This window comes from Sapajus apella, unplaced genomic scaffold (assembly GCF_009761245.1).
Source record: "Sapajus apella isolate SASKATOON/1434 unplaced genomic scaffold, GSC_monkey_1.0 scaffold235, whole genome shotgun sequence".
Taxonomy (NCBI): Eukaryota; Metazoa; Chordata; class Mammalia; order Primates; family Cebidae; genus Sapajus; species Sapajus apella.
Window position 1 is genome coordinate 474895 of NW_022437175.1, and position 12951 is coordinate 487845.

A 12951-nucleotide genomic window follows, 5' to 3' on the forward strand; every position below is an offset into this window, starting at 1 on the left:
CCCACACCACCCAGGCCATCCTGCACCCCAGGGAACATCCCCTCACCGCATACCACCAGGGTTATCTATCCTGAACCCCAGGGAACATGCCCTCACCCCACACCACCAGGGTTATCCATCCTGAACCCCAGGAAACATTCCCTCACCCCACACCACCCAGGCCATCCTGTACCCCTGGGAACATCACCCACCTCACACCACCTGGGCCATTCTGTACCCTAAAGAACCTCCTCCTCACCCCACCCCATGCCAGCTCTCCGGCCACCACCAGGTTGTGCCTCCCACACCCACAGGGTGCTCGCCCTCCCAAGCCTCCCCTCCCCAATGCCACAGGGGATCTCCCGTCCTCTCAGGCTATTCTCTTTCTCCCTCTCCGTGGGCCATCATGCACCCCACACTGTATGGGATGCCCCACCCTAGCCTTGGCTCCATCAATCCAAGAGCCATCCCGCAGCGCCCAGCCCAGTTCTCCAGGTGATCCAGACCCATGGTTCCTGCTCTGAGCCCCTTCCCTTAGCAAGGCAGATGCCCACCTACCCTCCCAAGACTTCGTGCTGGCACACCTCGTAACCTGCCGAGATAGAGGTCTCCTTGACGCTCACCACCCGGTGTTCAAAAGGAGCTGGCGGAGCCGGACTGTCATCTGCTCGGGAGGCAATAGGGGCCCGTGAGCCTCCTCTGCACAGCCCACACCTCTCAGCCACCTGTGCCTGACCCATTTAGCTTCCCTTAGTCCACCAAACCCTTCGTACAGCCCTGGTATTTGAAACCTTTCCCCCAAAACCATCTCAGTGGAGCCACCCGTTTGGCAGAGAAGGAAGCTGAGTGTCAGAGAGGTGAGGTGACCACCGAGGTCACACAGGGAGCACATGACAGATGGCACTCAAACCTGGGTATCCCAGCACCCAGGACAGTGACCTTGGCAAGGCCGAGAAGTTCTATCCAATCTGTTCATGACATCTAGAAGGCGATCCTAGTGGATCTGCGTGGCTCGCAGGAAACAGAGGGCCCACGTGGACAGGATGATGGGGCAGTTAGTGACGCCATTTTTAAAGGGACTGTTAAGTCAGGGCTGTGGAAACTCACGAGGGTGTAATGAGAGGGAGGCAACTGGAGAAATAAACACCCACCCTCTCTCCTCTCACCCTCCATCTCCTGCCAGCTGAGCCCAACCAGAAGCTCAGAGTGACAGCCAGTGATGAAGGGGGGGCAGGTCCGGGGTCACAGGATTGGGGAGGGAGTGGGCAGGGGATCTGTCTGGAAGGGAAACAGAGGACAGCCAGCACTTGGAAAGGTTTTGTTTGTTTGTTTGTTTTTTGTTTTTAGGGTTGTTTTATTTTAATCTTGTCCTTCAGAGGTGATAGGAATACCTAGACTTGTTATAGGAAATAGACTAGATGGATAAAGCAGAATCTAGAACACACAGAAAGTGCAGTGGCATGAACCAGTGGTGCACTAAGGGCTGGAAGGCGCCATGGCGGGAAGTCAGCTCTGGCTGGTGTCTGTTCAGGGCTTGACATGGGAGCACTCTGCCTGCTTTCCAACTACCAGGAGCACTGGGAGTGGTCTGTGGACAATTCTCAGACCAAAGAGGTTGTGACCCTAGGACTGGAGGGATTGAGGGCCTTTAGGTCACAAGAACACACCCTGGGTCACTAGCCCGAGTGGGTGGGAACAGCTAACAGTGGTCACAGACACCAATTCATGTCTTTGCTTTTTAACAGAAGCCTTCTCTGTCTCAATCCAAAATGAGACTCATGATGGCAAGCTCAGGTGGGCAGGTGGCGGTAAGAAATCTCCCCAGTGGCTGGGCACAGCAGCTCGTGTCTGCAATCCCAAAGCTCTGGAAGGCTGAGGCTGGAGGATCACTTGAACCAAGGTCAAGGCTGCAGGCCACTGCACTCCAGCCTGGGCAACAGAGTAAGACCCTGTCTCCAAAAAAAGAAATGTACCCAGGTGGGCCACACATATTCCCTCTCCCTTAGCCCTGCAGCCAGTCCGAGTTCAGGCCCCGAATCTCTGTGCCTTGGTCTTTAGCCCCAGGATGTAGCAGAGATGTTCCCGACTCTTGGATGCCCCCAGACCCATATGATCTATCCTTGGAAGCCACAAGAAGACTCCCCAGGAGTAGGGGCTCCAAACTTCCCTTAGGGTTCATGTCTAGCCAAGCAACAGCCCCACTTACCCAGAACCACGCTTCCAGCCTCAGCGTCCAGGGGCGTCCTCCTTATTGCTTCAGCTCTCCCTGGGGCCCTGGCTGCACAGTCCTCCCCAGGCTCAGGGTTTCCCGCTCCTGGGCCTTTGTCCTGCTGCATGTCCAGGGCCTCAGTCACGTGGTCACTGTCGTCCCTCCTGGCCAAGCCTGGTCCTGTGCCAGGCTCAGCCCCAGCCCTTTGCTCTTCCTCTGCCTTCGCTCCCCCGGGGCTGCTGCTCTCCTGCAGCAGGGAGAGCTCTCTGGCTCCTTCAGGGGTCTGTTCTCTGAACTCAGTCCCAGGGGCTTGGAGGCAGCGCCTGGCCCCAGGTGGGCCCTGCCTGACTGGCTGGGCAGCTGCTGGAGCCTCTGTGGCAGGGGCGGGTCCGAGGCTTCCCCTGCGTGTCACCAGCATCTCCCCAGGAGTACCCATCTCTCGCATGTGGATGGAGATCCTGGGGTGGAGAGAAACAAGGTGCCAAGGTTAGAAGCAAGGACTCCAGAGTCAGAACAGACCTGGGTTCCAATGCCCACTGCTGCCATCACTGACAATGGCCCTGGCGCCCTGCCAGACAGGACACCAGAGCAGAAGCTGGCTTCAGTGGCAGTTAGTGCCATCAGCTCTCAGGAACCCACTGGATGACAGTCCAGGGAAGCTTGAGGGTGGACAGGGGTGAAGACCAAACACCCCTGAGAACCTGCTTCTGCCCTAGGAGGACTGAGGCCTGTAGATGGGAGACCCGGGTAGCTCTACCTTCCCGTGGGCCCAGTTTCCCTTTCACTTAAATGAAGAGGAGAAACCAAGTCAAATATCATACTGGAAGCCCCGGTCAGAAGTATTTGTTTAAAATCAGTCAATTCCAGCTGGGCACAGTGGCTCACACCTGTAATCCCAGTGCTTTGGGAGGCCAAGGTGGGAGGATCCCTTGAGGCCAGGAGTTTGAGACCAACCTGGGCAACATGGCGAGATACCATCTCTACAAAAAAATAATTTTAAAAAACTTAGCCAGGAGTGGTGGCACCTGAGGTTCCAGATACTTGGGAGACTGAGGCAGGAGGATTGCTTAAACCTAGGAGTTGGAGGCTACAGTGAGCTATGATCATACCACTGCACTCCAGCCTGGGTGACAGAGTGAGAGACTCTGTCTCAAAAAATAAAATAAAATCAGGCAATTCTCATACAAGACTGGACTTTCTGTTTCTCTTGAACAAATGTAAGGGCTGGCTGTGCTGGATCCACGTGTCCATGTGACTGAAGAACAGCTCTGCACCTCAGCACAGGCCCTGCACACCCTGGCAATTCCCCAGCTCACTTCACAGACCCCGCAGAACTGGGGTTTGTGAGCCCAGATGGAGGTGGGAAAGGCTCTCTGAGCTCCAACCTCCCAAAGGAAGGATCCTGATCCTGGCAGCCAGATCACCCAGGAATCCGGACCCTCCCTCTCTGAGTCTCCCCAACTCTGGCTGCCTCTCAGTGGGGCTTCTTTTTGCTAGGCCATAATCCATAGCATGGGGTCTATGTGTGTTGTGGGGTAGGGTAACGGTGTCTGGCGGGGACTGAGTCTCAGCAGGGAGGCAGGTGGCCTTGATTCTGGGCTTAGCTCTGCCATCGGGTTGCTGGACAGCTTTGGGTAAGTCCAGCCTCAGTTCCCTTTTTTGTCATCAGGGACGGTGATACCTCACAGATGCACCAAGAGTCAACCAAGAGAGGAAGGCACAAATGCAGGGGTTCGAAAGGCCTAAAATGGCACAACTGCTGTGGAAAACTGGAGGCTCTTCAGAAATTAAAAGTAGGATTACCATATATTTCAGCAACTCCACTTCTGGGTATATATTCCAGAGAATCCAAAGCAAGGTCTCCAAGAGATATGGCCACACTCATGACTGTAGCAGCATTACTCACAACAGCCAACAGGTGGAAGCAGCCCAAATGCCCAGTGACAGATGATGCATAGACAGAAGATGGTGTACACACACCTCAAAATACTATTCATCCTTAAAAAGGAGGATGTTCCAACACACACTACAGCGTTGATGGACCCTGGGGACACTGTACACAGTGAAATGAGCCAGGCACAAAAAGACAAATCCTGCGGTGGGCCCAGTGGCTCACATCTGTAATCCCAGCACTTTGGGAGGCCAAGGAGGGTGGATCGCCTGAGGTCAGGAGTTTGAGACCAGACTGGCCAACACGGAGAAATCCCATCTTTACTAAAAATACAAAAACTAGTCAGGTATGGTGGCATGCACCTGTAGTCCCAGCTACTTGGGAGGCTGAGGCAGGAGAATCTCTTGAACCTGGGAAGTGGAGTTTGCAGTGAGCTGAGATCATGCCACTGCACTCCAGACTGGGTAACAGAGCGAGACTCTGTCTCGCAAAAAAAAAAAAAAAAAAAGACAAATCCTGTATGATTCCACTGATACGAGGACCCTTGAATACTCAGATTCACAGAGAAAGAAAGTACAATCGTGGCCGTTAAGGGCTGAGGGGTGGGAGGTGTTATTTAGTGGATGATGAATCTCAGTTTTGTGAGATGAAAACGTCCTGGAGATCTGTCTCACAACAACATGAATAAACTTAACACTACTGAGCTGTATACTTTAAAAAGGCTAAGATGGCGCTGGGCATTGTGGGTCAGACTATAATCCCAGCACTTTGGGGGGCTGAGGCAGGAGGATCGCTTGAGGCCAGGAGTTTTAGACCAGCCTGAGCAACACAGTGGGACCCATCTCTACAGAAAAAATAAAAAATTAACCAGGCATGGTGGCACATGCTTGTAATCCCAGCTATACTGCAGGCTGAAGTGGGAGGATCACTTGAGCCCTGGAGGTGGAGGCAGCAGTGAGCCGAGATGGCACCACTGCACACCAGCCTGGGTGACAGAGTGAGACCCTGTCTCAAAAATAAAAAAAAAAGGGGGGGGTGCTGAGATGTTAAATTTTATGTTATGTGGTTTTTATCCCAATTTTTGGCAAGAAAATAGTGAGGCCCTTCTCTAGCAGCTGAAAGCCCCGTCCTCATGTCTGAGCTGCTGGACCTCTATGACACATCTGTCCCTGGGTGCATCTGAAAGACTCATTGGGTGGGAGGTAGAAATTCTTCTAACACAGTGCCTTGGGACTGATCATGGTTCGGTAATGACAGGTACGAGGGGAAGTGTGGCATCCACACCAAGCCACTCCAAATGTAGCTCAGGTCTCCTGCCAGACCAAGAGACACAGGAAACTGCTGCCAGCAATGGTCGGCAGAGAAGGCCAGCAGTCACTACTTCCCTTTGGGTCTTCACATCCAGAGGCATGGGGTGAACCCCCCAAAGGCACTTCCAAGCAGCTCCTGCCATCTTGAGCACCCAAAGCTGTCCACTTGCTGTGCAGCAGACCCATGGCAGGCAGTACTGACCAGTTCCAGCTCAGGGCTGCCCAGCCCAGGCATGGCCTCAGCATCCCTTGGGTTTGTTTGTTGTTATTGTTTGTTTGAAATAGGGTCTCACTCTGTCTCCCAGGACAGAGTGCAATGGTATGATCATAACTCACTACAGCCTCAACTTCCTGGACTCAAGCGATCCTCCCACCTCAGCCTCCCCCGTAGCATAGATTATAGGTGTTTGCCACCACGTCCATGGTAGCCCAGATAATTTTTGTAGAGATGGGGTCTTGCTTGGTTGCCCAGGCTGGCCTCAAGCTCCTGGGCTCAAGCGATCCTCCCTCCTTGACCTCTCACTGGGCTGGGATCACTGGCATGAGCCACAGCGCCCGGCAGGATCCTCTGCAGAGGCAGCCACTGCCTGTCAGAGCTGATGCTTGACTTCCAACCTATTTTCCTCAAAATATGCCCATGTCTGAAGTGAAGACGGGCAGGTAGTGATCTCACTTCCTCAGGCCGCCGCAGGTCTGCTGGACGTGAAATTCAGCCAGGGGCTGAACCTGAGATAGAGAACTTTTCTTTCTCAGAATCTTTTGCAGGCCCCTAACAACTTCGTAGGCAGTTCACCCCCAGACCCAGATTCCATATTTAGGTCCTGGTTCCGATCCCAGGATGCCTGCCAAGAACCCCTCCCACCAGCCTGTTAGGCCTCCTGAAGCTCCCATTTCCTATTAGAACAAAGTCGGACAAATGATTTGGACTTCTCTGCCTGTCACCACAGCAAACACAGACACCAGATCCACTCCCTGAGCCAGGCCTGCAGTCTCCGAGACAGGTCAGGGCCGCCCCAGGCAGGTGCAGGGAAGGCTGGGAAACACCAGGTTCCTCCAAGAGAAGCCCGGGGACACGGTGCCCTTCAGTGGGGCCGCCCTGGGGACTAGATGTGCTAGGGAGGGCGTGGGAGTCTGCAGGTTCTTGACTCTGCTACAGACATCTGCCAAGAGCAGGTCCTCAGGCTGCATCCTAGGAGCATGGCAGCTGCCACGACTCTGCCTCCAGGACTTCCGTGTGAGCCTCCCGAAAGTCCCCAGGGCTGGCTAAGCCTGCACCCCTCTTGCATTCCAGAGGGCCATGTCTTTCTCTCCCCACCATATTATTTAGAACGTAATTAAATGCCGACTTGAGGAAGCAGGATGTGCAATGATTGTGGCACAGATTCTGGAATCCAGTAACCTGGATTCAGATCCCAACTCTATGAATTCCCAGCTGCGGGGCCCTCGGCACTAGGAACCTAAGTGTCCTCATCATGAAATGGGGATGACAACCACATTCACTTCCTGGGAACGGCTTGAGAATAGAAGGTGAAGCCAGCGAAATGCCCAGCCAATGGCCAGCATGGGGGAGGTGCTCCGTGAGCCCCATCTTTTAGCTACTGTGAGTACCTATCTAAGACCTAGTGATTCTCAACCTTGTTCCCCATTAGAATCACCTGTCAAAAAAATCTAATTCCTGAGACTCGCTCCAGATCAGTCCAATCAACATCTCCAGGCATCTTTATTTTTCAAACTCCTTCCACGTACTTCTAGTGGGTGGCCGGTGAGCAGCGGTGCTCTAAGCTCCCAGAGGCAGGGCCCAGGCAATGGGCCAGCCAGGAACATGTATGCAGTGGATGCTGTCTGCAGCAGAGCTCCAGTGAGGGGCGGCAGTCTATCCCCTCCCTCGCCCAGCCTGGAAGAGCTCTCCTTACCTTGGAGGTGTCTCTCCACCACTGTGGGCTGCCCTGGCCTGGGCTGGCGGCCCTGGAGACCCTGGGCACTGGGGGCCGGGCCCTGGAGTCAGCCTCGTGCCTTCCTCTAAGGGCTCAGGGTCAGGCCTGCTGGACGATGCTCCTTGTCCTGCACCTGGTGCAACCTCCAGGCTCGAGGAGACCACACTGACCCTGCCGGGTGTTGGAGCCAATTCCAGGCCAGTCCTGAGGTTATCGCTGGATGTCTCAGGAGCCTTGGCTTCCACCTCTGTGGGCAGGTACAGGTGGCCAGGGAACGCCTGGCCTGGGCCAGGAATGCCATCTCCCTGGCCTGATGAGGCCCCTGCCTGGGCAGGGTCAGCTCCCAGCCCTGAAGCTCTGATGGGGGGCAGCCTCTCCACTGTCCCTTCCAGCACGTCCACCTTCTGGCTCTCTACAGGAAAACAGGCAGGACAAAAATGCACTCCCATGTGGAGGAGTCTGCCACAAAGATACTGCAAGGAATCTGCACAAGCCATTCAGTGCCCAGGTTTATAACAGCCAAAGACTGGAAACAACACAGATGAAGGGGGCTGGTTGACTAAACCGTGATGCATCCAACAAGGAGTGAGGCACAGCCATGAAAAAAAGAAAATTAATATTTCTATGGAAGCCTGGGCAACATAGTGAAAGCCTGTCTTTACTAAAAAAAAAAAAAAAAAAAAAATGAGTTTGGCATGGTGGCATGTGCCTGCAATCCCAGCTACTTGGGAGGCTGAGGCAGGAGGATCGATTGAGCACAGGAGATAGAGGCTGCAGTGAGCCATGTTCATGCCACTTGCACTCCAGCCTGGGCAACAGAGCGAGACTCTGTCTCAAAAAAAACAATCTCTAAGCACAGCTATGGAGTGATCTCAGAAAATACTGTAAGTGGAAGAAAGCAAGGTGGAGAATGGTGTGTCTGGTGTCCTGTTTCTCTAAGAAGGGAGCAGGTGTGACTGTGCATGTGTGCACGTGTGCACATAACCACCAATCATGTTGTTTAGGTAGACTGGTCCTCAAGAGAAAGAGAAGACAAAAGCTATTTAAATAGTTACATATGGGGGGAAGAAGCAGGGTGCAGGGGACAAAGGTAAAAGATAATCTTCTCTTTTTATTTGTTTATTTATTTATTTTTATTTCGAGACAGAGCCTCACTCTTGTCACCCCAGCTGGAGTGCACTGGCGTGATCTTGGCTCCCTGCAACCTCTGCCTCCCCGGTTCAAGCAATTCTCCTGCCTCAGCCTCCCAAGTACTTGGGTTTACAGGCATGTGCCACCATGCCTGGCTAATTTTTTTTTGAGATGGAGTGTCACTCTGTAGCCCAGGCTGGAGTGCAGTGGTGCAAGCTCGGCTCACTGCAACCTCCGCCTCTCGGGTCCTGGTTCAAGCAATTCTCCTACCTCAGCCTCCCAAGTAGCTGGGATTACAGGCACAAGCCACCGTGCCCAGCTAATTTTTGTATTTTTTAGTAGAGACGGGATTTCACCATATTGGCCAGTCTGGTTTTGAACTCCTGACCTCATGATCCACCCTCCTTGGCCTTCCAAAGTGCTGGGATTATGGGCATGAGCCACCGTGCCTGGCTGCTAATTTTTATATTTTTAGTAGAGACAGGGTTTCACCATGTTGGCCAGGCTGTTCTCAAACTCCTGACCTCAGGTGATCCACCCATCTCAGCCTCCCAAAATGCTGGGATTACAGGTGTGAGCCACTGCACCCTGCCTCTTTTATTTTTAAATAAAATAAATTTTTCATAGTGATGGAGTCTCACTATGTTGTTGCCCAGGCTGTTCTCAAACTCCTGAGCTCAAGTGATCCTCCTGCCTTGGCTTCCCAAACTGCTAAGATTACAGAAATGAACCACTGCACCTGGCCTCTAGACTTCTCTTAATATACATTGTTTTGTCTGTTTGACTTTGGAACCACATAAATATCATGCAAAATTATACAAGAAAATTAAACGTTAAAAAGTTAATCCATAAACATTTAAAGCATTTGAGTACCAAATTGGTGGCATAGCCTGCACAGACAGGTACTACAGTTGACCCTTGAGAGACACAAGTTTGAACTGCACTGGTTCACTTCGATGCAGATTTTCTTCCTCCTCTGCCGCCAAGACAGCAAGACCAACCCCTCACCTTCCTCGTCCTGCTCAGCCTACTTAATGTGAAAATGACAAGGATGAAGACCCACTTCCACTTAATGAACAGGGATATTTTATCTTCCTTGTGAACATCATAATAACACTTTCTTTTCTCTAGCTTACTCTCTTATATGAATATCATATTTAATACATAAAATAGTACAAGCACGTGTTAATCGCTTATTTCTGTTATCAGCAAGACTTCCAGTTGATAGTAAGCTATCAGTAGTTAAACTTTGGAAGAGTCAAAAATTATACTTGAATTTTCAACTGTTCAGGAAGTCAGTGCCCCTAACCCTGGAGTTGTTCAAGAGTCAACTGTATTCCAAGTGGTTTTGAAACATAGCAATTGATTATGCGTCTCTGGTGGGATATATATGACCAAAAAAACCCCGCCAAAAACCAAAAAAAAAGGAAGCTTCGACAGTTGCCCAGGAATCATTCTGTGGGCCACGTTGTCAGGCCCTTTATTCTGAAGCTGTTGTGTCTACAGTGTCGGATAAAGCAAATGAGGTCCCACTCACCTTCCCCAGGCCCCCTGGCATCAGCCTGCAACCCCCTGGTGCTCAGCACATGCTTTGGTTTTGCTCCCTCTTCTTCCACTGGTTCTTTGTTCTAAAATAACAACCACAAAAAAAGGTCATCATTATCATCAACACTGTCATTCAGGCCACAGACATTTGTTGAGCACCTCCCGCGTGCTTAACGTAAGGGCATTTAGGTTATTTCGCACAGTCTCACAGTAACATTGGAGAGTAGACACTGCAATTATCACTTTAGAGAGGACGCTGAGCCCTTCCCAAGGTCATAAAACTTAAAAGAGGAGGCGGCCAGCTTTATACCCAGAACCACCTTCTTTCCAGGGCTTCACCACATTCCCCAAAAGGGAAGAACCCAGCCCTGGATACAGGGTTCAAAATAGGTTTGACTCTAAAGGGCTTAGACTAGAGATGGAAAATAATCATTAAAAAAAATTTTTTTTTGAGACAAGGTCTTGCTCTGTCACTCAGGCTGCAGTCCAGTGGCATAATCTCGTTTCACTAAAACCTCTGTCTGCCAAGTTTTTTTTTTTTTTGGAGTGGGGGCAGAGTCTCTCTCCATTGACCAGGCTGGAGTGCAGTGGTTGGATTCCAGCTCACTGCAGCCTCGAGCTTCCAGAAGTAAGTGATCCTCCTACCTCAGCCTCAGGAGTAGCTGGGACTACAGGAATGTGCCGCCACCTCCAGCTAATTGCTGTTGTTGTTTTATAGAGACAAGGTACTCACCTTGTTACTCAGGTTTAAATTTTTCAATTTGTTCCCAACTTTTAAAATCCATGAGATTTTTACATTTAGGATCCCTTTTGGGGTGACATAATTGTTTCCTATTTTTACTGTGGTGATGGTGACAGGTGGAAATGTTTGTGGAGCTACATATTAGAAATGTGCATATGTGTGTATGTGAAGTTTATTATATGTAAATTGTACCATTATAATTATTATGTAATTATTACAGCTTAATAAAACTTGCTAGAAAAGAAATCTAAGTTCCCAGTTTTTCTTAAAAAATCTGAAGATGGGCCGGCGCAGTGGCTCACGCCTGTAATCCCAGCACTTAGGGAGGCCAAGGCAGGCGGATCACAAGGTCAAGAGATCAAGACCATCCTGGCCAACATGCTGAAACCCCGTCTCTACTAAAATACAAAATTAGCTGGGCATGGTGGTGCACGCCTGTAGTCCCAGCTACTCGGGAGGCTGAGGCAGGAGAATTGCTTGAACCCAGGAGGTAGAGGTTGCAGTGAGCCGAGACCATGCCACTGCACTCCAGCCTGGTGCCTGGTGACAGAGCGAGACTCGAAAAAAAAAAAAATCTGAAGATGGCTGGGTGCGGTGGCTCACACCTGTAATCCCAGCACTTTTGGAGACTGAGGCGAGTGGATCACCTGAGGTCAGGAGTTCAAGACCAGCCTGGCCAACATGGTAAAATGCTGTCTCTACAAAAATTAGCCGGGTGTGGTGGCAGGCACCTGTAATTCCAGCTACTCAGGAGGCTGAGGCAGGGACAACTGCTTAAACCTGGGAGGTGGAGGTTGTGGTGAGCCGAGGTCGCACCGCTGCACTCCAGCCTGGGGTACAAAGTGAGACTCTGTCTCAAAAAAACAAAACAAAACAAAAAATCTGAAGATCTTGCAACTCTAGGCCCTGATGGCAAAATCCGGCTAGGGCAGTTCCCTCTAAGTGGGGCACTACAGGCCTCACCTGTCCCAAATGTCTCCCCAACCCTAAGGTGCTGGTTGTACTGTTTGTCTACACCATTCCCACTCCTCTCAATTACTACGTACTCATTGCTTTGCGATTCTAGGATACCAAGCTTTGACCTCTGAATGATAAGGACACAGCGCATAGGGAACACACAGTCCAGCACCTGGCATGGGGGAGGCACTTCGTCAAAAATGCTTGCTGCCGCTGTCACAGTTATCACCAGCATCATCAATGTGGCCCAGATCCCCTGCTGGGCAGATGGCTTTCCATTATCCTTCTGCAGGCTTTGTCCTGCTGCCCCCGGAGCTGGGGGAACTGGAGGCATGAAACAGACCTCCTCTTCTTTCACCCACTGGCAGAAAGGGACTTGGATAGACTGTCCTTGGGCAGACCTTGTTGGGCTCAAACTGTCCTCTCCCTCCCCCAACTTTAGGGTAGGCAGGAGAATATGTGCCCATCCCCCAACTCTAGTTGGGTTCTGTCTTCAGGGCTTCACCTTCTAGTCCCTACCGAGTCTGTGCTTCCTCACACACCATTCTAGAGTACTGGTGCCTCTGAACACATATGCCTGGGGCTGTTTTCCAGGAGAGAGCACCTGGCTTCCAGGGATCATTGAATTCACTGCTGGAACCAGATGAAGTGCCGCTGGGCACTTCTGAAGATCTCAGGAGGACCTTCACAAAGTCCTGGCACAATTTTCAAATTTAACCACCAGTAGTAGGATTTAATTCCATTCCAAAGATGGTTGTCATGCCCCACTCTCCCAGGAAACACAGAATCCCCAAGAAGCCTCCATAATGCACGGTGTTCAGCACTGACCAGGTGTTTAGCAGCTGTGGCTATGTCTCAGTTCACTGTCCATTCTCTGAGCGCTTCCTGCAAAACCTGCCCTGGCCTCAGAACACAGAGGGAAGAAGAGTCTTCCTGTCATGGGCCAATCAGCAGCCTGATTAGGACACTGGACCAAACCTGAAGACATTCCTGACATGGATATTAAACTCAAGGACTAGGGAGATATCTAGCAAGTGCCAGTGGGGCAGGACAGACAGGAAACAGCACAAGAACTCAGAAAACAGAAAGTTCTATGACTTCCCTTACCCAGAAATGCCTTCACACGACATGTGTAACAGCTAGTTTCATTAATACATGAAGCGCTCTTACAAATCAATAAGAAAAAGGCAAAAAAAAAAATAGGAAAGATGGGAAAAGATGAGCAGGCAGTTCACAGAAAATACAAAAGATTT

At 51.2% G+C, this 12951-nt stretch overlaps 1 protein-coding gene across 9 annotated transcripts in view; it reads right to left on the minus strand.

The window, feature by feature from the left end:
- MYLK3 (myosin light chain kinase 3) overlaps positions 1 to 12951 on the minus strand; it is a 58377-nt gene that overhangs the window by 24648 nt on the left and 20778 nt on the right. For 6 of the 9 annotated variants that reach the window (XM_032271515.1, XM_032271517.1, XM_032271514.1 and 3 more), the window contains exons 2-5: positions 9992 to 10082; positions 7303 to 7735; positions 2186 to 2646; positions 538 to 643 (exon numbers count right to left, since the gene is read on the minus strand). In XM_032271515.1, the coding sequence (XP_032127406.1) occupies positions 538 to 643; positions 2186 to 2646; positions 7303 to 7735; positions 9992 to 10082 (1091 nt within the window). The remainder of the gene's footprint in view (positions 1 to 537; positions 644 to 2185; positions 2647 to 7302; positions 7736 to 9991; positions 10083 to 12951) is intronic. The other 3 variants (XM_032271520.1, XM_032271518.1, XM_032271519.1) reach the window with 1 other exon arrangement.